The sequence below is a fragment of the Limanda limanda genome, chromosome 6 (genome assembly GCF_963576545.1).
Source record: "Limanda limanda chromosome 6, fLimLim1.1, whole genome shotgun sequence".
Classification (NCBI taxonomy): domain Eukaryota; kingdom Metazoa; phylum Chordata; class Actinopteri; order Pleuronectiformes; family Pleuronectidae; genus Limanda; species Limanda limanda.
This window is the reverse complement of record NC_083641.1, coordinates 14,010,893-14,037,666: the sequence shown is the minus strand read 5'-3', so window position 1 is coordinate 14,037,666 and position 26,774 is coordinate 14,010,893. Positions and strand designations below refer to the sequence as shown.

At 42.0% G+C, this 26,774-nt stretch overlaps 2 protein-coding genes across 4 annotated transcripts in view; one reads left to right on the top strand and one right to left on the bottom strand.

Moving 5' to 3' along the window:
* Positions 1–9,697: 9,697 nt before the first annotated feature.
* The window catches only part of veph1 (ventricular zone expressed PH domain-containing 1), a 72,404-nt gene continuing 55,327 nt past the window's right edge, over positions 9,698–26,774 (top strand). For all 3 annotated transcript variants that reach the window (XM_061073526.1, XM_061073527.1, XM_061073525.1), the window contains exons 1-3: positions 9,698–9,835; positions 9,999–10,217; positions 15,133–15,307. In XM_061073526.1, coding sequence (XP_060929509.1) covers positions 9,698–9,835; positions 9,999–10,217; positions 15,133–15,307 — 532 coding nt within the window. The remainder of the gene's footprint in view (positions 9,836–9,998; positions 10,218–15,132; positions 15,308–26,774) is intronic.
* Positions 26,243–26,774, bottom strand: part of ptx3a (pentraxin 3, long a) — a 6,187-nt gene continuing 5,655 nt past the window's right edge. Inside the window, exon 4 of the mRNA XM_061073716.1 lies at positions 26,243–26,774. This exon is cut by the window's right edge and continues 124 nt beyond it. Coding sequence (XP_060929699.1) covers positions 26,243–26,774 — 532 coding nt within the window.

The following is a 26,774-nucleotide window of genomic DNA, read 5'->3' as shown; positions in this document are numbered from 1 at the left end:
TGACAGTAATAGTGAATAGAAATACAGTGAAAGTTTGGCCAGATCAATAACTGATAACTGTATTGATCATTGTTATTGATCTTTTCTTTTCCTGAAGCCCAGTTTGGTTGCTGTGAACATTAAAGAGTGAGCTACCTCTGAGCTGGGAGAAGGGATTAGGTTAAACTCTGGGTTGGAAGAGAGCCATGAAGCCATCAGGCCTCATCTCCTCTTCGCTCTTCATCCCCTCTGTGTGGGAACATGCTGCCTTTAAGATCTCCTGAAAACGGGTAATCAGATTATATTGGTGGAGGAAGTACTCTCATGTTTTATGAAAGTAAAAGTACAATTTAAAAGACAAAAAGTTAAAGTAATAGTACAAGATTAACTTTTCTACTTAAGTCAAGGGAAATAAGTACTTGCTTTTAATATATATGTCAAGTATTAAAGGTACTTGCAGAGTGTAACTTTTTCCCTAATGAAATAGACAACTTCATCATTACGGCTGAGTCATGGTGGTCACTGATTACTACAGATATAAAAAAATAAAACAAAGTGAAGATGTCACAAAAGGTTTTTTAAATATGTAGTATGGAGTAGAAAGTACAGATACTAGCTTATGTAGTGGAGTGAAATCAAAAAGTATCCAAAAACAAGTAAACGTTCTTTGTTACATTCCACCACTGTTAGATGATCCGCTCACAAATATTTGGCAGTAGATCAAGAATCTTTCTTTCTTTCTTTCTTTCTTTCTTTCTTTCTTTCTTTCTTTCTTTCTTTCTTTCTTTCTTTCTTTCTTTCTTTCTTTCTTTCTTTCATTCTTTCTTTCTTAAAAAACATCATAGATTTATTAAGCCTATGTGTGACTCAACCTATAACATTCGTTCAAAAGTCACAAGTCATCCTGGTACTTGTTGTATTCTCTGACAGCACTTGAAGGCAGGAACCCCCCCAACCCCCCACCCCCACCTGTCCCTCCCTCCATCCACCTGTTGTGAGGTGCGCTCCGATCGGCCGCACGATGGCGCACTTCCGAATGTTGGGCGGTGAGGATGAATGTAAAGCTTACTGTGTGTGTGTGTGTGTGTGCGCTTGTGGTCGCATGTGTGTTTGTGGTGGTGGTGGTGGTGGTGGTGGTGGGGGGGGGGGGAAGCTGTGCAGGGGTGTAATGTGGGCTCCTGTGTGCAGCGCTGGATGGACGGAGGGTCTGGAGCTCTGGAGGTGCTGAGCGGAGCTCCACATTCGGTGTCCTGCGCGTCCTCGTCCGGCGTGGAGCAGGTGAGCTGTCCGCTGTCCTCTGTCCTCTGGAGGTGTGTGGAGATGGATCACTTGTGTTTCTGGCTTTGTTGCTGCGTGGCTCTCTGACCGTCGGTGGAGAAAGAATCGCGTTGTGATGTCGGGAAAGTTGAGCGGCTGAGGTGGAAACCGGGAGGCAGAGATATATAATACGCAGGAACAGACTGAAGGGATCGAGCAGGTGGACATGAGAGGGGACTGGATGTATTATATATTATATTGCATATTTAGACAGTGTGTTTACACTCACCTGCTGCTGCACGATTAAACAAACACACATGGGACATTGTGTCTATAGGATATGTTTTAGTTTGTCCTGTGAGAACACTATGGTGTCCCATGACTACTTATTTACACCTGCTTTATTGACATGTAGTCTGTCTGTCTCTCTCTCTCTCTCTCTCTCTCTCTCAGTGTGTGCGTGTGTGTGCGTGTGTTTCGGTGTGAATACACTGGAATGCACGAGCTTGAAAGGCAAGTTCAGTTGCATTACTCACATTTGCTTCGTGCATTTCTTCATCTCTTAATACATATCTATCTGTTGCTCCACCTCTGAATATTTGAACACAGTGTGTGTGTGTGTGTGTGTGTGTGTGTGTGTGTGTGTGTGTGTGTGTGTGTGTTTGTGCGTGTGCGTGTGCGTGTGCGTGTGCGTGTGCGTGTGTGTGTGTGTGTGGTGGGGGACTACCCTCAAGGTCACAGACTTCCGAGACAGACAGACTGATGTTCCAAAGAGGAAGGACATAATCAGAGGGACAATCTGTTCGTTCTCTTTGCACCTGCTTTCATTCAAATGGCATTAGTGCTTATTGATATTATGATGTTTGTTTGTTTTTACTCGTGTAGTGTTACCAATCATTTTCTGTTCTTGCCAAAATCCAACATATTCTGAGTGGAAGCTGAAGCTGCCAGTACAAGGACAGATGAATGGACACACACTGAATCAGATGTGTCATTTAGCACGTGCTGTTTCTCTGTCTGTGAAGACCACAATCAAATTTAATTACATTTATTGTGTCATCTAGTTTGCGTTGGATTGCATTAATTTGATTTGATTTCTTAGAATCTAGGCTACAGTTGTATTGGGTTTAGGTGAATTTATCTTGTTCTGGATGCAATTAGGTGATATTCACTTGCCAAGAGAAGGAAGTTGGTGTATTTTTCAAAACAAGTTTTCAAATAAGAAAAAAGATCAGTTAAAAAAGAAACATAATGGCAAATAGGAATATACAAAGCACAATGGAAAACACAACAAAAAGTAGAAAACTCAACAACAAATCATGTGGAAAATGCATTTATCCAATTAGCGATGAGCCCTGTTGACGGCAGGTACCTACCTTTTCTGTAAGAAGTGAATTGCTGTTGTGTTTTGTAATTTGTTGCTGTTTTGTGTATTGCACTTCAGGGCCACTTACATTTTATATCACAAACACCCCCAAGCCAAAGCTGTGATTCACTGCTAATTCCCTTCAGTTCAGTCATTTCCCCGGGACAGAGAAAATGTATAATTTGTCATCTGCAGGACCTGAAACGATGTCTAAACTTAGAAACCCATGAAAGTTGCATTGAGGATATTTGAAAGCAGCTTTTATAGCCAGAACGAGCTCCTGATATTTTGTGCGCTGAACGTATTTCTTAAAGCGTGCCCTCCTGGGTGAGACCTGTAACGCTGCAACCAGAACATGCCTCTCTCATCCTCATCTCTCGGCTCCAGACTCTGAATTTGACTGCGGAAAGGCAGCAGGGAGTAATGAATAATGGATGGTTTGGAAAATCGTGCACGAATGTTAGTCAGTTGAGTGTTGCGGTTAATGCAATAACTAGCACTGCTTCTTCTTCTCCTCCTCCTCTCTATACTGAGGAAAATCCTCTCAGCAGTCATGAGTCGAGAGCAGCGGAGCCGGACTGGAGAGCAAAGAGAAAAAAAACAATACACAGTTTAGGATAGATTCAGTGGCATTTTACACAGTTATGCCTGCTGCACACACACACACACACACACACACACACACACACACACACACACACACACACACAAACAAACACAGGGAGAAAGGGAGCTTCTTTTTGTCGACATCTTTTTTATCTCTGTCTGGGACTGAAATTAGTTTCACCTTGGATTCCAGCACAATTGCTCCCTCAAGATCTTTTTGTGCGACCTATCTGGGTTAAAGCTGACTTTGAGCAGAGTGAGTTTTTTATATTGTGCTGTTAATTACAAGCAACTCTTTGTTGTGACGCATAAACCAAAGAAAATGGAAGTCTGTTATGTCTCCTCTCTTCATAACATATCTGTTCTTTCCATCTGCGAGTGTCACATGAAGTGATCCTGTGGTCTGCTTGTGCTTCCTCTCATCGTGTCCACAGTGACCACTCTCCAGAGAGAAAATGAGACATCAGCTCCTGTGTTTTCCTTCACTCTCACCCTCTGTACTCTCTGTCCATCTCTCAGTATTTCACATTCTCACGTTCTTTTTCTCTCTTGGCTTCAGAGTGTTTTACAGTAGCTGTCTTCTTCTTCTTCTGCTCCTGTCCTACTGTAATTCCCAAGTCGTTGCTCCACAGCTGCATAACTGCAGGACATAAATATTGGAGACGTTTGCCTTCTCTTCCACATAGGCACCGCACACACACACACACACACACACACACACACAAACACACACACACTCAAAAGAGAAATACCAATGTAAGAAACAATAGACTTCGACAGTATGTTCATAAGCTAAACCTCTGGGATCTTTTCTTTCAAGAAGTCTTCGCTGAGTTCTTTGTGACATCGCAGAACTATTTCCAGAGGAGTCCTCAGGGAGTCTGTTCTCTGTGACTTATTCATGAAATTCATGGCATCAGTTACATAACCGATTGGCCCAGTTATAGGGAATAACTATCAACCAGCTTTTAATCATACCATTCATATAGAACTTCTCAGCAAAAAAGTTCAAAGTTATTTGAAAAGCAGTGAAGCTTTTTGGAATAAAAGAAGAATAAGAATGAAAGTCTTTGTTTTAGACAAATTATATAAATACTCATGGACTGGGGCAATATTTTAAGGGGAACTGTTGCGATAATATTTAGTCTGGAATGTCCATTAAAGCATGCATAAGTGAAGCTGAGCATGTTCATATGTATCTTTCACTGTAGCTGCTCTGTAAGGGATGAGATAAATCTTGGTATATTCAATCATGGTTTATGTAAACAGTTTTCTCATCTCACATTAGAACCAAGGTGAATATGCTAAACTGGCCATCGCCCTGCAGACTGAAATGTCTTTGAAAACACGTCCTCTGGACTTTAATGATGCATAGTCTGATCCAAACAATGCATAGATGTAGATTTTGGACTCATTGATACTTTCAGCACAATGAGTTCTGCTCTGACCCATCCAGCATCCTTCCACTACGTTAAGCAAATCTCTCCAGAAGTATTTTGCGCATTCTTGCTTACAAATAAACAAACAGGGGTGGAATAATAACTTAGCTCAGGTGATTAAGGATGGATTGCTCTGAAACTTATGAGAGGTGTTCACTAAAGTTTACACACTTTGGTGACCTCTGATTTGTCCTGGTCAGTTTTTCAGGATACCCTCCCAGCTTGTCCATCAATGAGCAATAAGTCTCTACGAAGCTATGGTTGGTAATCCTGGAAAAAGTCTAGGAAGAGCAGGTTACGCTTTGACAATGTCTAACCGACAAATCCCACCCCCTCCCATAGCCCCTCTCGTCAAAGCTACGCCCCTAAACACATGAATGCTGCCTGATAACTGTGAGAAGACGACTTTTCTGTTTCATTCTGTCCATTTTTATCACAGTCCTGTGAGGGTTAAAAGACACCAGATTTATTTTCTTTTTTTCAGATGGGACATGAAGAGGAATTCAACAAATATTATAAAAGGAGTTCCAGAAAGAAATTGCCCACCAAACTTTAAGGTTCAACTTTGGCTCTGTATATATGGAGCTGACCCGCTTCAGCCCAACATCAGTGCTGCTCTGCTAGTTCCATTTTTAAGCACAATTTTCTTGATTGCACAATATCAGAGGTGAGCAGAGCCAAGTCTGATTCGCTATTCAAGAGCAAAGTTAACATGTCTTCTGACAAAACAGCAAAACAAGCACCGAACCCTGCAGACTTATTTATAAGAACAAATATAAATCACTTAAATCCAGAGGAGTTTTCAGTCTGGAGGACGATGGCAGCTTTCCAACAGGCTTCCAATTCCCTTCCACCACTCCCTCACCCATCAATCTCAAAACCACTCTATCTGCGCATAAATACGGAACGAGAAAAAGAAACAATGAAATAAATAGACTGAGGCAAAGATGAGAGAAATATTCCTTCCCAATTCCTTATACTACAATGTGTTCCCCCACTGTCGGATATGAAGCAGTGGTGTAGAGAAACAGTGGAGAGACGCTTTTTGTCTTTTGTCGACTGCTGCTGTCTCTCCCTTTCACCCAGCTCCTTTATTAAGTGTGTTTGTGTGTGTGTGTGTTTGTGTGTGTGTGTATGTGTGTGTGTTTAGGGGTGTGTGTGTGTGTGTGTGTGTGTGTGTGTGTGTGTGTGTGTGTGTGTGTGTGTTTTTGTGTGTGTGATGTCTTGCAGGCCAAGCAGGTGCACATTACACAGCAGGATAGGGCCGACTGAGCAGAGAGAGAGAGAGAGAGAGAGAGAGAGAGGGTTGGTCTGTCTCTGTCTTATAGGTCACACAAAAGAGCCAGTGTTTTCTCTCTCTCTCTCTCTCTCTCTCTCTCTCTCTCTCTCTCTCTATCTCTCTCTCACTCTGTCTCTGTCTCTGTCTCTGTCTCTCTCTCTCTCACACTCTCTCACTCTCTCTCTCTCTACTGTCTTCAGTCAGTGCTCTGAGAGACAGCGAGCGAGCGAGAGAGAGAGAGAGGCCCTTAGGTCACATTGTTCTCACATCGCCCTTAAGCCTCCCAGTGGCCCCCCAGTATGCCCCCCCTGTCACCCCTCACTCAGTGGCCTATAGTCACCGCCCCCCTGCATCATGTGGGTGCCGACTAAAGGCAAGTGAAATTCCAATGGAAGTGTTCATGTCGTTAGCACTGACGAACGACACAGACACATTTTTAAAAAAACAACACAATTCAGATATGCTCCTCCCGGAATTTTGAGGAATTTGCTTTTATGTACAAATAAGTACATACAGGTAAAACGAGCTGGAAGTTATTCACTCTGTGTTTCGAGTGTGTGTTTAAAGGCCACATTCCTGAGCTTGCTGAGCCGTAGCTGGGTGATTAATAGTAACTAGCTGATTGTTTAAGAACTGAAATTCCTCAGGCCCATTTTTTCCCTCTGCTTTTACACGGACCCCCACCTCACACACACACACACACACACACACACACACACACACACACACACACACACACACACACACACACACACACACTGTCCTGCACACAGATACAGTTTAATATATTTACACACCTCTATATCTCCACAAGTGAACTGTTGTATTTATTTACTGTATCCTTTCCAGCTCTCACAACGACACAGCCCGTCTGAGTGACTGAGCGCTGTGTGTGTGTGTGTGTGTGTGTGTGTTTGTGTGTGTGTGTGTGTTTGTGTGTGTATGTTTCTGAGGCTTTCAGGTGGAATAATGGAAACTCAGTATTTTACCTGTGTGCAGGATACTGAGGAAATTCAGGACACTGAAACATTATCCACTTCTGGCTTACTCTCTCTCTCTCTCTCTCTCTCTCTGCATCTCTGTCTCTATCTGCTCGTCTCTTCTCTTTCACTCTGAGTTTGTGTCCAACTCTCATTTCTCTCTTTTGTCTGCATGCTTATCTTTTTTAATGCCTCTGCAGCGGTGATAACCATGGCTGCAGGCATTATGTTTTACAACTCAGGTTTTAGTGATAAAAGGTCAAGGTCACTTTGACCTTACAAAACACAGTATTGACATTAATATCGATACCCCTACAAAAAAACATACTATATTGTAGCTCCAGTCATAGACAGAAATAGCTCAGATTGTTGCTCGACACAACAAGCAGAACAGCTTAGTGTGTGACTCTGTCTGTGTGCGACAGATAAATCTCTTAGCTCTTTGTTTATGGTTGTTTTGTTGATATCGGCCCAACGGCCTGGCTTGGACCAATAAGAATTCCTGATGTGGTATCCCGGCAATAGGCAGGTTTCCATGGCCGTCACCGGCTTGGCAGGAGAGATAAGGGTCTCCCCAGTGCTTTGCTTTGTGCTTTCCTTTGGTCTGGCTTGGACCTCCTCCAGAGAAGTGGTGTGAGCACGAGATGATGAGTGATTGCGGAGGAGAGCAGGCACAGGAAGCAGGCAGTGGCACAGATACATACGCTTAGCTGCTCATCCTCTGAACGCAGGCAGAGTTCAGCTCTGAGGAAAGTCGTCCTGATCACAGGCCGCCTGGGTGGCTGCTTTAAAGAGATGAGTGTGTGTGCGTGTGTGTGTGTGTTTCCCGCTTGCAGAATACTTACGTTGCATCACAGGAAACTAATGTGTGTATATGTTAATCTTTGTTCTGTGTGTGGGAGGACAAGTGTGCCTCTGTGTGTGTGTGTGTGTGTGTGTGTGTGTGTGTGTGTGTGTGTGTGTGTGTGTGTGTAAACTTCACAGCTGGAAGTGTTAATGTTTTAATGTTTAATTGAGGCTGACAGGAGAAGCAGTAGTGACAGGTAAATGGTTAACATCATACACTTGAAAGCCCAGCCCTCTAACTCCATTTATAACACATAATGGTAGAAGACTGCATATACTCATTGAACCATTAGATTTATTTCTATTATTTATAACTGCTTTTAGAAATGATTGAAAACCATAGTTGATATAACACATGATGCCAATTCTATGAATATAAAATATATGTAAATAAAAACTTGAAAGTGTGATCATCCTAGTACTTTTCTATTTTGGATCCTAACCCTTAGATTAGAATACTGTATGTACAAATATTGCCATGACATTTATTCTGATCATTATCAATATCGATTGATTGCCACTATTATTTTCCAATACCAAAATTTAGCTGAGACTACACTACTTTTATAAATCTTCTCTGGGTCCTACTTGCATGCGTTTTTGTGTGTTTTTGTAAGTATCTAATATCAGATATGTCACACATTGAGTCATGTAGTTCACATCATCATATATTAACTTATACATGCTACACTTGTAGAAAAACAAAGGATATGAAAAGAGGAAAATGCTTATGTGCTTTGATGAGGGTTAGAAGAGAAAATTGATACCACTCTCCAAAATTGTTAGTGGTTCTACCGGGGGTTTTGTGCCAGATAACTTGTTGGCCAGAAGAAATGATATACTGAAGTCTCTACCTCTTGTCTGGTAACATCACAGTGACTAGAGTCCCAGAAGTTACTGTGTCTGGCCCAGAGACATTATTAAAAGATGGACGCTGTGTCTCTACCTCCGGCTGTTGCACAAAAATGAAGTTAAAATATCTCAGATACGGGGGCCGCCATCTTGTTCTTTTTACGTAAATCCACCCAAAGTCTGCGCAATAGTTATCATGGTGCAGAGCCGTTGCATCAAGGTCCTGCCGGTGATGATATGGCTTCACTTTTGGGGAGCGTTACATTTTTCATACAGTCTATGGTCTGGCCACATGCTGGTAGACAGATTGTATTATGTTTAGAGGGTGGCAACCAGTTGCTGTTTCCAGTCTTTATGCTAAGCTAGGCTAATTAGCTTCATATGTCACAGACACACATGAGAGTGGTTATAATCTTCTAATCTAAGTCTTGAAAAGGACGTACATACATTTATTCTTTTAATTGTCAATCTATTCTTTTAGGATTGCCTTGGATCCACTTCTTTTGATCTGTTCCTTGTTTGTTCAAGTGGTTTAAGTCTGTTTCTTGAGACCTAAAATAAATAAGGACATTTTTAACTCAACTTTTTGAATGGCATCTCTCACTGGCTCAAAATACTTTTTCACTCTCAGCTGCTCAGGCTGAATCTTTTTGTCGAGTTTCCATACAATTCTTTCAAATATATAAAAATGAATATCCCATCGTTTACTTCTGTTTAGTTTTATAAATCAATGAATTCATGTTTAGTTAATTAATTCTTGCCCTCCATGTGTTTTCATCTCTCTCCTTCAGGACTCCTTTGAAAGACTACCTCCTCCAGAACATGCCTTGTCTCCATGGTAACAGGACCCCGGCAGACCCAGAAACACACTGGGACAAACTGGTCCCGCTCTCCTACCTGATTCTAGATTGTTCTGAAGAGGATTTCAACAAAATTAGATCAAATAAATGATTCCTAATTTACAGTCTATAAGCTATTTTCTCCTCACATTCAGCATATTTGCACCATTTCTATCGTGATGATGTCAGCGATTTACTGATTTTCAATAAAGCAGCAGCAGTCCCAAACGGGTCTGTCCCAAACCAGGACCAGGATGCACCAGCTGTTCAGTCGGGTGCTCGGCCAGAGGGATCTTTCCCGAGCCGGGGATCTCTTCTCTCTGGAAGACGCAGAGATTGAAGACTGTCTGTCACAAGCTCTGGACCAGATCAAGACAATATCCTGCTCACCGGTGAGAAGACAGAAAGACACGCATAGATGATATTTACCCAAAACATTACAGAGCAAATGTCTGTTTCATTCATTATTTATAATCTCATCCATTATTCATCTTGGTACCTTTCATTTATCATTGTCCCCTTAAATTTGCATCCTATTATCTGTCCGGCTGACAGGACTATCTGACCAATGACAACGATCAGGCGGTGGTAGAGATTTGCATAACACGCATCACCACGGCCATAAGGGAGACGAGCTCCATCGAGCGACACAGCGTGGCGCTGGTGGGGCTCTGGGAGTCGTGTCTGGAACATAACCTCACGCCCCAAGGTGAAAACACAGAGGACACGCCGCACGCCAAGATTGCCTCTGACATCACCAGCTGTATCCTGCAGGTACACACACACACACAGTAGACATTGTTTTGTAATGGTGTACCCCAAAGATATATTCTTCTTGAATTTTTTTTACAGAAGAATAAGGTGCACATACAGCACATACTGTATGTCGTCTGTGGGGATATGAAGTGGCTGAGTTGCCTAAATTTGAGGAGCACATTATTTAAATTCTATTTTGGCCATGAGAATATGAAAGATCTGTTCAGACGCCCAGGTACAGCACTTCTGGTTTAATGATATAATGTGTTAAATGCCTAAAAATGACTAGAGCTATGTTATACATATTGTTTACTTGTGTTCTGACACTGTCCAAAATGTTTCCAAGAAGGTTCAAACCCAGAGAAACTCCCAATTTGCCCGTCTCGCCCATAACTTCTTAGGGCAAACAACATATGACTAAAGGCTCCAGTATGCTTCTACGTATCCGTTTCTCGGAGAGGGCTCCACGGTGGGCGAAGAGTCTTTTTGATTTTTACTTCTCCAACCACTGTACGTAGAAAAAAATTCACCGCCAAACCCATAGGTGGCGCAACGGAAGACGAGCTCAGATAAGCCTACCCCATTTGGGAAGAAGAAGTCCACGTGTGTCTGTTTACCTCTGTTAGCTTGCCTCTCACACACTGAACCATGGCAACTAACAGAACTAAATAAAGTGACACCCAGCGGGTCAAAATGCTGATGTTATCGTTTCTTAGCGCAGCGGTTCCCAGGTCTTGTTTCCGAACTGTGTTGCTGATTCCACAGCTTGAATCTGCTTGAGGCTACATGTAGCTAGAAGCTACACGGAGCTAGCTCCCCCCCAGCTTCCACACACAGTCAGCAGGGACTCCCGACACTAACTACTACTATCCAGTGTTTGCTTCTAACCTGGCGGTATTATAGAAACAGTGTCATGATAGAAGTGGAATTAAATTCGTGACGGCGGGTTTTTGCTCTGTTACCACCGCAGTTAGCATGGAGGCTAGCCCGCTAGCCTAGCATGCTAGCGCCGTTTTGAAAGCTCGTTATAACCGTATGTGACCGTGCACACATGCAGTCAGTGCTCTAACGAGCCACCGTCAGCCGGACAACTCCGCTGGCTTAACACACACGTCACATTAATCGTAGAATCGTAGTTGTGTTTTGGTTTATTGTCAAGCAGGACGTTTAAGGTCCGGAAATGTGAAATCCGTAAATGACGTCGTAGGGAAATGATGTCATTCGCGGACCAATCACAGCCAAGGTCTGTCCGTGGGCTCTCCGACATAAACACGGACAGTTAGAAAAATCAGAGGTGTACGAAAAGCTCTCCGAGGCGCTCAGAGAGGGCGTTCCACGACGGATAGGGCGGTCTTATCTGTCCTTAATAGAAAAGACGTAGAAGCATAAATTGGCCGTAAGGAAGAACACACTGCTAGCAGCTAGTCAGCTAGCCAGGATGGATGGATTGTGATTATTCATTGCAGTTTTCTGCATAACGTGAATAAAACTTCAATACATAACCTCTTTGGAGAACAAGACTTACGCTTTAGTTACGTTTGTACAACAACTCCCATGATTCTATGCTGCTTGACAAGTCATCAATCTAGGTATTTTGTTATTGTTTCACTTTAGAGACCCCTAGTGACACAAGCTACATACTGCATATACAAATTTATAAACAAATACCCACCATGAAATTAGTTTTTCTTGATTAATTGTATTCTCTATACTCTGGTGTATTTTTGTAACAGTGCAGATACAAGGCCAATCATAAGCTACAGTCCTTAAACTATTTTAAAAAAATAAACAGCTAACATCAGGTTGAAAGGTATTCTGGGGATTCTGAAGTAGCAGTAGATACTTAGACAACACTGATTAATATTGCATCATGCAACATAGGCAAAGGTAAAATTTTGCCTTGGCTAGCAAATACACTTTATGTAATCACTGCTGAAGGGCTTCAAAATGTAAATCAAATCTTGCCTCAGTTCTCCATCAGACCTTTGCAGCTAAAAGGCTTAAAGGCAGAAGGTCTCTCTCTCTCTTTCTCTCTCTCTCTCTCTCTCTCTCTCTCTCTCTCTCTCTCTCTCTCTCTCTCTCTCTCTCTTTCTCTCCTCTCCACCATAACTCTATCTATCTTGTACTCTTTGTATTTCCTGTTCCGTGCTTATTACCACTATAATGACACACTGAATGTTGTGGAAAGGCACACATGCACAACCCACACTGGTTTGCACAACCTTATCCAGGACCAATTCATGCCTAACCCTAACTTAACCAAAACCCACATCTATATCCCTCACCTTAACCAGGAACTCAGATCTCAGTAGGACCAGGTTTTTGCCCCTATGAGGTCTACTGATTCTGACAAGGTCAGTGTTCAACCTGGAAAAAATCCTAAAGAGGCAACAAGAAAGGAGAACACACACACACACACACACACACACACACACACACACACACACACACACACACACACACACACACACACACACACACACACATTACAGAGAGGTGAGACTAAAACTTCTGACAGCTCTGACAGCAGCTTCTGGCTCTCATGTCCTAACTCCAACATTTATCAAGGGAGCACTTCCCCTCTCTTCTCTCTGTCGCTGTTTCCTTTTTCTGTCAGTTGTTTTCCCTTGCTTTCATTCTGCCTATTTTTATCATCTCACCTCTTCTTTCCTACCACCTCTTTCTCTTTTTTCTCTTCTCTGTCTACCTGTCATTGTGTGAAGCTACAGATGCGCAAAAAAACTTTCTTTACCCTTCCTCTGAAACCCCCCCGGAGAGCGGGTAGGAATACAAGTTGTCTGCAGCACACAGAGATGCAAACAGATTTCCGGCTTAAGATCTTTTGGGATTCTTTGATCATTAAAGTGACTATTCTTGCTAAGATGAAAGTAGAAGACATTGGACAGATAAATTAATCTGTTCATTCATACATGAGGAACCTGCAGGGGGATGAAAAATGACTTGCATCCACGGCCTACATTTTGTGTTTCATACAGACTAAGTATAGTCCCTGTTGTATAACACAGGTTAACTATAGCACAAAGAGCTCAAAACACCCAATAATAACAGCTCTTTTTGTCACAATTACACTAAGGCTTTTTCAAAATGTTGATTTTCACTTACATGTGTTATTATTTATACATATTTAGATAAAAACTAGGGACATCTTAATAAATTGGGCTGGTGGATAACCTTTTTTGTGGATATGCTGTCTGCACTGCCATCTTGTGGTAGAGTTAAGGCATTAAAAGGACAATGAGCATTGAGCGAGAGAAAAGAGAAAACAAAGAGAGAGGTGGATTATTTCTCTCCCAGCAGTCAGATGAACTCTCTAAAATGTCAACTCTATGTTAAAATGCATTCTGGGTATTCTTAACTTGGAGTTGATTAGGAGGTTTGAGGTTGAAAGTGGGTACACAAGTATGAAATACATAAGATATAATATCCTAGGAGACCAGTGAACATCACTTATTGTTGATGTATCCTGCAACATATCAAACAATTGATTTACAATTTAACAGGAAATCTACCTTGTAATCAATGCCAAGGAGCTTTAGAATTTAAAACAGTTTTTAAATTATGGGCAGTGAAACAGACTTGATATCTGACTCTCCAGTTGAGGGTGCTAGTGCATTTCGAGCCCACCTCTTCTCGTGATTCATACAAACTTGCACCAGGGTGTGTATCCTCAAATACATCACACACTCTTTCACTCCTCTTTACTTCAATCACACAGTAAATCCAAATCATTTAAGTCACCGTGCTGCTTCATGAGTCTGCAGCTCCTTATATGTGCTGCTTACTGCAGCTGCTTATAGTTTGAAATGATTAAAAATCAATTTAAGAGAGAGTTAGTGAGAATGTTTATTCTCACCTCCTGTTGTTCCTGGAATTTGTAGCTCATATAGGAAAACAGAGGTATGTACTGTGAAGTCAAGCCTCCTTTATTATCCCTTCTTTCTACATTAAAATACAGCAAGTGGAAAGAACTGGATCTCTGTTTCTGTCGGTGCCATCCTATGAATACAGTTGCTAAGTGTCCTTTTGTTCTGCATTTTAATCTGCAAATCTGCAACTTTAATCTGCAATTAATCTGCTAGTTCAAGAAAAACGAGAATAAGGTTGTATATTACGAGAATAATGTCATGATATTAAGAAAAAAAAGTAATCATTTTAGGGTATGTGTCATTTTAGAGGGGGGATATCAGAATATCAGTCCATCTCCTGTAGTGAAATGAGGAATGTGGAGCATGTTAAACTTTAGTAACAAAATACTTATGCATTACATTAACATAAGTTTCGGGACTTTGAAAAGGTTGTGCAAGAACCCGTCTCTATTGCAAAGACGGAGCCACAGACTTGGGGGAAACTGCCTCTTGTGTGGAGGAGAAAATGTTTGGTAGTGGTGGACTGTCTGTGAGGTTACTGTTGGTTACATCAGTATGCTATTCAAAGAGGTGTCATAGTTTCTAAAGAAACACGGATATTGATTAAAGATTTTCAATCCAGAAAGAGAGCACATGTTCTCCGTGCTGATTAGTTCCTAAGTTTCCATATTCCGGTAATATTATGACTTTTCTTGTTAAGTTATGACTTTATTCTTTTAATACGATGAGTTTTTTCTTTATATTTTGATGTCCTTTCAATCACCACTTTCGTAATATTATGACGTTATTCTTGTACTGTCACGTAGTTATTCACGTAACATTATTCTGAAAAATACTTCTAAAAAAAGTCACAAACACAAAACATTTCCTTCTGGTAATTAAGGGTGGTGCAATACCGTGTCTGCAGTTTGAGGACTTACAGAAACCACAATCTACCAGTTTTCTGTTTAACACTTTTAACACAAGTCAGGCTTTTGCCCTAAGATTCACCCCTGTGTTTTCTTATTGCTGTCACCTCAACCTCCTCTCAATTTGTGTCCCCTCAGAACTACAGCTGTCCCTCGGTCATGGTGCTGGCCGTGCCGGTGGCGGTGCGGTTCCTCCAGAGAGGGAACAGGGAGCTCAGCAGGAACATGTCCAGTTATCTCTCGCTGGCTGCTATAGCCAAGGCTGATCTGTTGGCTGAGCACACAGAGGCCATTACGCTCAGCGTGCTGGGAGGTAGGGAAAACAAATGACACATGTGCACACTTTCTAAACATATTAACATGCACACACACACACACTCACACACACACACACACACACACACACACACACACACACACACACACACACACACACACACACACATAAACTGACTTGAGTCCTTGTCTGGAACAAACCTCAATAACTGTTGCTGTTATAAGAAGGAAATTAAAATTGAACCGTGTTCTTTCTGTGAGTTTTAGGACCTTGTTAGACACTCAGGGAAATGCATGTTTGTGTGTCCACATGTCTTTTATAGACTATAAAGAGAAAAGGTACATAATAAGAATACAAGTGCATAATGTTGTGTTATTTAAGCTGTTGATAGTTGACATTTGGCTCAATGAGATAGTTTGTTCTCAGTGTGAGCAGGCCTGCAACAATGGGATCAACTGTTCAGGGGTGGAAAGACGAATTACACATGTACTCATTAATTGTAGTAGCAGACCACCAGTCTTATCCTACCATGAGCCATAGTGAGTAGTGCTAAAATGACTGCCAGCTCCATGAGCTTGATGATAATGACGGTAAAGAGCAGCTGTTACAGATCATCTGTTTCCTCATGGTACTATGACGCAGAATGGAAAAAGTTTAAGTGGACAGTTCGACTTGTGTTTGTGTGTACTTTTTTACCTTTCTTACCTTTTCCATTATGAACACTGATCTTTTCAGGACCACTAGACCTCATTGTGACAAAAGCCGAATAAGGGTTAGACATGAATTGGTCATTTAAGTTAGAGATAAGGTTTTGGTTAGGATGTCCACAATGTGTGGAAGTCAATGCAAAGTCCTGATAAGGAAAGCTCCACAAACGTGTGTTTGCGTGTCTGTGCGTGCGTGAGTGCATTCCTAGCCCATTACCATAACCATCCAAACTAAATGCCTAACCCTAACCCTAATTCTATTTCTTATTCTCACCCTAAAACCAAGTCTTAACCCTGAAACAGCACATTAAAAGTGGGGACTAGCCAAAATGGTCCTCACAAAGATATCTGTACAGGAGCAAACACACAAACTAGCACATGGTACTAATCACCTCACCCAACAGCAGAATGAGGTGCCCACCATGGTTATGCTCTCACCGTTTTCTGTCAGCAGCTCGGCACATGAAACAGCTTAGCTCTCCACTCTCCGCTCTCCGCTTCATTTTAAAGGTGTAACCAGGTTCTGGGCTCAGAGCATCAGATAGTTAGAGGACACTTTACACCTTTGGCAGTCGGAAAACACAAGTAGATTATATGAGACTACAATCCAATTCAGTGGGGCTTAATGCTGATGTTGGAAGCACATTAAGATGCAGTTCTTCTAACTGCTGAATTTTAAGAAATCTTTCTTAAAATAGTCATGAAATAAAATCAGTTTCGGTCATTTCCCTTCATGTTCGTCTTGTTTTTTCTTTTGAGTATATTGGTTGTAAAGCTTTATGCGGAAAAAACAAACATATTTTCATGTTCGTTAGACACCCAAGCAATGTTTCATGTCATGTCATATCCCATTAAACCAAATTCCATGCTTTAAATGCATATTTTACCTTCAGAGACCTTGCTTTTTTTTATGGGGGTTTGTTTTCCTGGGGTGCCAGTTGGCTTTGGAATGCATTACCCCATACTCTTACTTCAGACATCATTATGGTTAGCTGTCCCATTTTGTTTTGGTTCTACTTCGTTTCTTACTAATGAAGTATAAAATAATAATGTGAATATTTGTGCTGTTTGTCATTATACTGTTACATGCCTCATATCCACCCACTGTTATGCAAAACCCAAATTCAGTACATTTTATAGACTAAAGAAGTTAATAAAGTCACATGGGCTGCATCAGTGTGTCATTTTAATACGTTCCATCTTCATGTTTGCTTAGAAACTTTGACCTTGAAATTCCTTGACAATAAATTTACGTCACCCTGACATAAAATCACTCACATGGCAACCACAGAAACCCATGCATGCTAGAAACTGTCCTTATTTGTGAGCGTGTAAGGGATGAGATAGAATGGAGAAGAAAGAGTGATGAAGCTTCGAGTGGCTGTGATCCAGCTTGGTAGTGGGGGGTGACGTGATGGGGGGGCTTATTAATGCCAGAATATGTCACAAATACTGTACACACAAACACATACACCCACACACACACTAAGAGTGGAGAGAGGATGAAAGTGAACGAGGCTCGCTGGGGGGCTTTATCATGGCGAGATCAGATTTATGTTTCCCTCTGCAGTTTTATGCAGCCTTTGTAGTTTCAAATATTTTGACCCCCCTCTGCTGCTCATTATGGAAGCCCATTTCCGCCACTGTGATGAAAAAAAAAATTTTTTTATCTCATTATTATGAGATACTACCTCATAATTATGACTTAGCATCTCATTATTATGAGATACTATCTCATAATTATGACTTAGCATCTCATTATTATGAGATAGTATCTCATTATTATGACTTAGTATCTCATAATTATGACTTAGCATCTCATAATTATGACTTAGTATCTCATTATTATGAGATAGTATCTCATAATTATGACTTAGCATCTCATTATTATGAGATAGTATCTCATAATTATGACTTAGCATCTCATTATTATGACTTAGTATCTCATTATTATGAGATAGTATCTCATAATTATGACTTAACATCTCATTATTATGAGATAGCATCTCATTATTATGAGATACTATCTCATAATTATGACTTAGCATCTCATAATTAGGACTTAGCATCTCATTATTATGAGATACTATCTCATAATTATGACTTAGCATCTCATTATTATAAGATAGTAACTCATAATTATGACTTAGCATCTCATAATTATGACTTAACATCTCATTATTATGAGATAGTATCTCAAAATTATGACTTAGCTTCTCATTATTATGAGATAGTATCTCATTATTATGACATATCTCATAATTATGACTTAGCATCTCATTATTATGAGATACTGACTGCAGGGTCTGTCATGCGTGTGTGTGTGTGTGTGTGTGTGTGTGTGTGTGTGTGTGTGTGTGTGTGTGTGTGTGTGTGTGTGTATGCTTGTCTCTATTCCTCTTCACTAAAACTGATAATCACATGTATTTTTTAGTAATTATTCGATGATGACCGATCAAGACTTCGGATCGCTCCGTCACTTCAACGCTGACGGTCCTGTACTGTGCGCGTCACGTTACATCTCACGTTACGAAACACATGTTTAAACACCGTGTGCACGTAGTCCCCAGCTCCACACAACACGTGTTTCATGAACTCAAACAAACACAAAGTAAACATCATTCCTGTACGTGTCCTAATAACTTGTGATCGGTGCTGGTGTTTATTGTTAAAGTGTGAAGTGAGCGCGGGTCAGAGGGAAGTGAGGCGGAAGCAGAGTCCGACACACACAAGACAACCGGACTTTTAAAGAGCGTCTGTTCTGATCCTGGAGCAGCGCTTGTTATAATTATTCAGCGGCAGCACATCGCTAAGACAATGAACGGAGCAGAAAACATGGATCGATCCTGTTATGTCTCTGTATCGATGCACAGTCTTCCACTTCCGCGAGGAAGGCTGCTGTCCCCGCACCCGCTCAGCCTCGGGTTCCCTGCTCTGTGGGGCCCGCCCACAATCCGTATCTCATAATAATGACTTAGTATCTCATTATTATGAGATAGCATCTCATAATAATGACTTAGCATCTCATAATTATGACTTAGCATCTCATAATTATGAGATACTATCTCATAATTATGACTTAGTGTCTGACTGTGGGCGGGTTGCAGCAGAGCAGGTGAGCAGTGGTAGAGAGGCTGGGAACTCAGTGAAGTAAAGTTAAGGTTTGAGTTAATGATAACTACGCCCGCCACTGTAACAGAAATACAACATTTGACTTGCATGACAGACCCTGCAGTCAGTATCTCATAATAATGAGATGCTAAGTCATAATTATGAGATATTATGTCATAATAATGAGATACTATCTCATAATAATGAGAAGCTAAGTCATAATTTTGAGATACTATCTCATAATAATGAGATGTTAAGTCATAATTATGAGATGCTAAGTCATAATTATGAGTTACTATCTTATAATAATGAGATGCTAAGTCATAATTATGAGATAGTATCTCATAATAATGAGATGCTAAGTCCTAATTATGAGATGCTAAGTCATAATTATGAGATAGTATCTCATAATAATGAGATGCTATCTCATAATAATGAGATGTTAAGTCATAATTATGAGATACTATCTCATAATAATGAGATACTAAGTCATAATAATGAGATGCTAAGTCATAATTATGAGATACTATCTCATAATAATGAGATGCTGAGTCATAATTATGAGATACTATCTCATAATAATGAGATACTAAGTCATAATTATGAGATGCTAAGTCATAATTATGAGATACTAAGTCATAATAATGAGATACTATCTCATAATAATGAGATGCTAAGTCATAATTATGAGATAGTATCTCATAATAATGAGATGCTAAGTCATAATTATGAGGTAGTATCTCATAATAATGAGATAAAACATTTTTTTTTTTTCATCACAGTGGCGGAAATGGGCTTCCATAGCTCATGGACATGGACCAAAGCAAAAATTCAAAGAAGCCTACATTACATCATTTTATTCTCAAAGATCGTCTTTGTCATTTGAGGTAGCTACCAATGTATATTCAGGTGCGTCAGTATGATTGACAGCTGAGAATGATTGGTCGAGTGTGTGTATCAATGGGAACTCACCACCAGTGCTCTGTCCACCTATTACAACTGCTCAGACTCAGAGTCGGTTTAACAAATGAATAATGGAGAAAAAAATGTGAGGTCAAACTTCCAGGAAGTTCTGTCCAACCTTTCACAATAAAACAAGCAGTGACAAGAGAAAGATTAAAAAACATTGACCTGCCTGAGGGCCAACAGCCTCCTGTTGAAACCTTGCAACTAAAATGCTGATGCTTGCTTTTTTCAAACGTGTGAAGCTGGAATGCGTATGACAGGTGTTTGTCACTCAATCATCAAAATCTGATTTTAATTTTTTACATTTTTAAAGTTTATTGGCAGCGTTTGCATCCGGGATAATTTTGCTTCCTTTCTGGATAGCGGTAGGAATTGGAGACATGTATCTTTATATATATAGTCTATGGTTGGCATATGGCTTTGTTTGAGATTTGTGCTTTGTTGTATTTTTATCTTGTATCTTTTTGTTCAGTAGTTAATTTTATGAGGATGTGTCTGTGTTGACTATAGTTACAGGAAGCAAGCATCAGGATACAGCATGAAGGTTTAATAGCCTCCTTCAGTAAGTCACAACACAACTTAAGCATTATCACATGTCGTGCACACAAACACACACACACTCACACACACAAACATTCACACACTCACAATATGTGACATTGCTTTGACCCCACAGAGACCTAAACACACGAGGTCCTTGCCTCTAAAAGTAAAGGAATGTGTCAGAGTCGTCTGTCAAAGTGATGTCTCCCCTGCTGCAAAACACACGTAGGCACTGTGCTTTAAATTGTTAGGTTAAAAGGAGGCGAGGGTGTGGGGGGGCTGAATGGGGTTGAGTGTGAAAGGTGACCGTTGCGTAACAGGTCACAGTCACAGAGACATTTTGGAGACTGTGCAGTTGGTTGTAGCTGTAGCAGAAACCTGTTAAATGTCCCTAATGAGCTTGTAGCATAATGTGCCACTGTAAACTATAAACATGTGAGCAGCAAAAACATGGCTGCTATTTCTCTACTGTTAAGAGGTAACCTATAAAAAACATTTAATCATAGATTGTATATTTAGACGGACAATATGAAAGCTCCCTTAAAGGGAGGCTAAAGTTAAAGTGGAGGTCATAAATCTGCCTCCTCTGTGGTACTGGATGAGACATGGTCAATGGTTTACTTTATTTGTATTTTCGCACGGATGTATGTTTAGATGTTATTTTTTATGGTAAGAATGGTTTTAATGGGTTACTTGATGCTTTGAATACAGGGTATTATGATTGACAGCTGAGACTCATAGTTTTGGAAGTGAGAAGCAGTGTCGATTTTTATATACAGTCTATGATTTCTATCAACAAAATATAATATGACAATATCTTTATGCCGTGTCCTTAATCTAGAAGACGACAGCCTACACGCGGCCTTCCCTGTGAGTAACAAGAGATGGTGCAAGACCAACTTGTGAAACTGATGTCGCCAACCAAACAAAGAGCTGGCAGGCCAAGGAACGGAGAAGCGCCCCACTCAGGACGCACGGTCATCCCGACCGTCGAAAACCGTGGTCTTCCAGTGCTCCAACTCAACGTCGAGGGCCTCACCACCGCCAAACTCGAAATCGTACGTCACCTGGCTGATTCCAATGGGGCAGCGGTTGTACTCCTGCAGGAGACACACTGCACTAACAATAACATCCTCAAGATGCCAGGTTTCCAGCTCGCTGGGTCCATTCACAGCAAGCAGCACGGAGTGGCAACCTTCGTGAGGACTGAACTAACCTGGTCAGCCACTAGCCAATCCCCACCAGGCTCCAACATCGAGTGGCTGGTTACTAAAATCCAGGAAACTTCAGTCATCAACGTATATAAGCCCCCACCATCAGAGCTGTCTGCTACGTCACTCCCGCCCATAACTGCCCCCGCCATCTACGCAGGTGACTTCAACTGTCAACACACAGATTGGGGTTACAACTACACAACATCAAACGGAGTGGCGCTGAGTGAATGGGCCTCCAACACCGATGCCCTGCTACTGTACGACCCCAAGGAGCCGCCAAGCTTCTTCTCTGCACGCTGGAACACCTCTACCAACCCAGACCTGGCCTTCGCTGTGTGCCGGAGCAATGACCCGAAACCGGAGAGACGCGTCCTGGACAGGTTTCCCCGCTCACACCACCGACCGTCCATCATTAAAGTCCCATCACTGGTGCAACCGGTACCAGGGAAACCTGTCAAAAGATGGAACTTTCGAAAGGCCAACTGGGAGTCATTTGCTCAGGAGACAGAAAGAAGGATTGCTAGTCTGCCAGAACCTGATGCAGCCAACGTGGACGCCGCCTATGAAGCCTACTGTAAGGTCCTCCTAGGAGTGGCAAAAAAGACCATCCCACGCGGCTACAACAGGAACTACATCCCTGGCTGGGAAGAGGAGTGCAGCCGCCTCCTGAGCGCCCACCAGAGGGCTATCTCCAGGGAAGATGTGGATGCGACTGCAGAAGCACTGCTTCAGAGACTGGACACCACACGCAGAGACAGATGGACTGAAGTTGTTGAGTCAATTGACTTTACCCACTCTAGTCGGAATGCGTGGCAAACCATCAACCGGCTAACAGGTAGATGCACAAAGCCCCCAAGCTGCCCAGTCACAGCAGATGCCATCGCGTCCGAGCTCCTGAAAAACGGTCGCTTCCCAGACGCAGACAAAGATGTTGCCCGTCTGATAACGCAGGAGGTGACTTCCCTCTCCAGGGTGGCCAGTGCGGATTCCAACCTCTCAGGAGAATTCACAGCAGACGAACTCAGTAAGGCCATGAGCAAGCTCAAGCCAGGCAAAGCTCCAGGACGTGACAACATCCACCCAGAGTTTGTTATGCACCAGAGCACAATAACATCCAGCTGGCTCTGTGCATTCTTCTCATCCTGCTACCAGAGATGCAAGCTGCCCAAGATCTGGCGCCGTGCTTCTGTAATTGCCCTGCCAAAGCCAAACAAACCTGCGGAAGACCCCAAGGCATACCGACCCATATCGCTGCTCTGTGTTCCATTTAAAATCCTGGAAAGAATGATCCACTGCCGCATTGAGCCAGTGATTGACCCACAGCTTCCACAGGAACAGGCCGGTTTCCGTCGCGGTAGGTCCACAGTGGACCAGGTTACACTTCTGTCTCAAGACATCGAGGACAGCTTCCAGGATAATGAGAAAGCTGGGGTAGTGTACCTGGACTTGACCGCCGCGTACGATACCGTCTGGCACTGCGGACTTCACCTGAAGCTGCTGAGGACAATAACCGATCGACATATGGTGAAATTCATCATGGAGACGCTGTCTAACCGCAGTTTTGTCCTACAGACCAGCGATGGCCAGCGCAGTAGGCTAAGAAGACTACAGAACGGTGTCCCACAGGGCTCGGTCCTTTCTCCGATGCTGTTTAATATTTACATCTATGATCTACCAGACACAGCATCCAGAAAGTACGGCTACGCAGACGATCTCGCAATCATGCTGAGAAGACCCACATGGAAGGCAATGGAAGACGGTCTCAACCAAGACATGGTCGTCCTAGTAGCCTACCTACGAAAGTGGCGCCTGCAACTCAGCACCGGCAAGACTGTTACAGCAGCATACCATCTCTGCAACAGAGACTCCTCCATGACACCACAGAGACAGCAGCTCCTCTGAGCAGACTCAAGTCCCGCCACCCTTACAACAAGGCGGCACAAGAGTTGCTCCGGTCCACCACTGAGGACCTGTCCAAAGATGGATGGCTGGCGGCAGCTTGGAAACAGGAGTGAGAGAGGGCTGGGCCAACCCAAATCCACCACTACATCTTGGATCCAGGAGACGGAGCTACAGGAGACCTTCTTCCACGCCTGCAAAGGACTCTGCTGAACTGTCTGCATACTGGGGTCGGTCGGTTAAAATCTTCAATGAAGAAGTGGGGCCTGGCAGACAGCGCTGCATGCGAGTGTGGTGCCCCTGAACAGACTGTCGAACATATTATGACCACCTGCCCCCTACACAGACCACCTTCGGAAGCCGGCCTCTTTGACGTGGGACCAGAGACAAGGGCATGGCTACAAGACACTGAGTTGGACCTCTGATGTTACACGAAAGAAGAAGAAGAAGAATCTATAATGCATTCTGTAGATTTCATATTTAGATTCCCTTTTTCCTCTTTTAGATCTTGGTCTTCGCATTATTTACAGGGACAAATGTAATGCATTATTAGAGATCTTTTGGTGGGCCACAATCACAGTCTCATTTACAATGAAGGCAACATTGAATTAACACATTACACCAGTGAGTATATAAACCATGAACTGCATGTACATGTACTTACTTAAAGTGTTACTTCACCTAAGTCTTGGCTGAGGTCTCTCTCTGGAAATGATAAAAACGCATTACCTAGACCAGTGGTTTATGGGTGTTGTTGCAGCATAGACCTAAAGATGAGCACGGCTCGCCTGATTCACGAGAAGTCTCTGGTGGCTCTACGTAAACATTGGCCCTGCAAGGTTCTAAAGGTGAGCCATGTTCAACCCATAAATATAGATTTATTATAGATTTGCTAATAAATATTATTTTAAAACTGGCATTAATTAATGAAGAACAGTCATATAATTTAGTTTACAGTTCAAAAACATATTAAAGTGTGTTTAAGTTTGTATCACTTTGAGAATTTGGAGGAGACACTGAATGACAAATAGTTAAACACAGACAAAAGCAGTAATTACCCGGGGAGATGTGCTATAGTTTGAAAATTTTATTCGTAACTCACTCTCCATTCATCCATTCATGCTATGCAAAATATATTTATGTACAAAATACATTCAATTTCACCTTTACACAAGAAAACAAATCAATAATCAATTTACATTATAATACAAGACGACTTAGTTCTTAAAAGATAAGATTGTGTAAACATTTTCCTCAGTTACTGTATCAATCTCAAAAACAATCTCAATCTCCAATGACAAATATAAAAGTTTTACTCTTATTACTTTATGCAGTATCAAAAAAGAAGACATATATATTACCCTAGAATTAAATGATAACTACGGACAATAAAGAAACAAAGCAGAAGTGGAATTACATAACTCATATGAGTGTAAACACTTGGGTACACATTAGAAACTGTAATATCTTAAAAACGATTTAAACTTTCACAAATTCAGGAAAATTATGATCATAAAAAAATAATGTTTTTGTTTGATTCTATTTCTTAAGTACATGGCGGGGCTTGAAGTGAAAGAAAGTACAGCAGTTTTCAGTCGCATGAGAATTTCGTAAATCACATGTACTACTACACATTACATAATACATCATTAACGCATTAGCAAGATATATCTAAAACCACTAAAAGCATAGGTATATACCTATGCTTTTAGTGGTTATGGGGATATAGATGACAGTCAATCTTTCACCGCTATTTAATATACCAACATGACTGAAAAGTAATTTTTTTTAATATATTAATGTTTCCCAGTAAAATTGCATGAGGGAAATAAGTTTTGCATTGATATTTTGATTAACTGCACTTGCACAAATCTAGATTGAAAGGAGGAGAATGCATTGTCTCGTAAAAACAAACAAACATGCCACTCTAAAGACAATCTCTTGTAAATGTTTGTGACCTTTCATTTTCCTCTCCTTCGTGGTGGTCTGGTTTTTACTCTGATTACGAGCTCGGAACCCATTCACTTTATCAATAGACTCTTTGTCTGTCCCTCAGTCTAATTAAGTCTTTGGTAAATGATGTTGCAGCACTTTTCCTGCTGCATTGCACGTTTTCTATGCTGAACTATGTCAGTGTGAGCATGTGTGTGTCGGTGTGTGTCGTTGTGTGTCGGTGTGTGTCGGTGTGTGTGTGTGTATGTGTGTGTGGCCTCAGGTCAAAAGGTTATGTTACAAAAATAAACTTCAGTCTCTCACAGCATTGGCTTCCTCCCATCGGAACATGTCCTGCAGAGTTCAATTGCATCATAAGTGTTCATATCAATAGTGATGAATAGCAATAGAGATGATGATTAAAACAGCCCTCATAACAACATAACAATCAAACATGGAACTACATGGACAAAGATGATGATGATAAAAGCAATGTAAGCTGCTCTCTTCATTTTTAGCAGGAGAACTTATCACGATGTTGCTGATATTCACGATGATTTATGATCATTATGGCGCAGATGAAAATCACAAAAAGTCAGTTAGTAGATGAACTGAGCTCCTCCGTGAGGAACCATCTCCGTGATGCCCCACGCCACCACGTTCCCTCTCTGCTCGCAGCCCTGCCCATTTGGCAAAGCCAGCTCGGAAATCTCCTCCTCTGACAGCACCCTGTCCCACATATTCACTCCCGTCATCTTCCCGGCGAATGCCAGCTGGGAATTGAACCCTCCCTCAAAGCCTGAAACGCCACCCCCGCTGCTATGATACTGGGGGCAGCAGCCACTCCTCTCCTGGCCCAGCTGGAGGGAGCCCATTTCCGGTAAGACGTGTCCCTCAGCAACTCCAGGTGTGGTGGCGAACCTTTCCCCATCCGCCCACAGGGTGGCCAGACCCTGCTCGGAGGCCCAGGCCCCACACAAGTGGATCCACTGCCCTGGCTTCACCACACCTCGCGCCTCCACCAGGTGAGCCTCTCCTCCGATGGTGAAGAGCGCAGAGGTTTGGCCGAGCAGCAGCTGGATCTCGTACGGGTTGCGACGGTGACCGTAGGAGAAGAGCACGGTTTTGTTG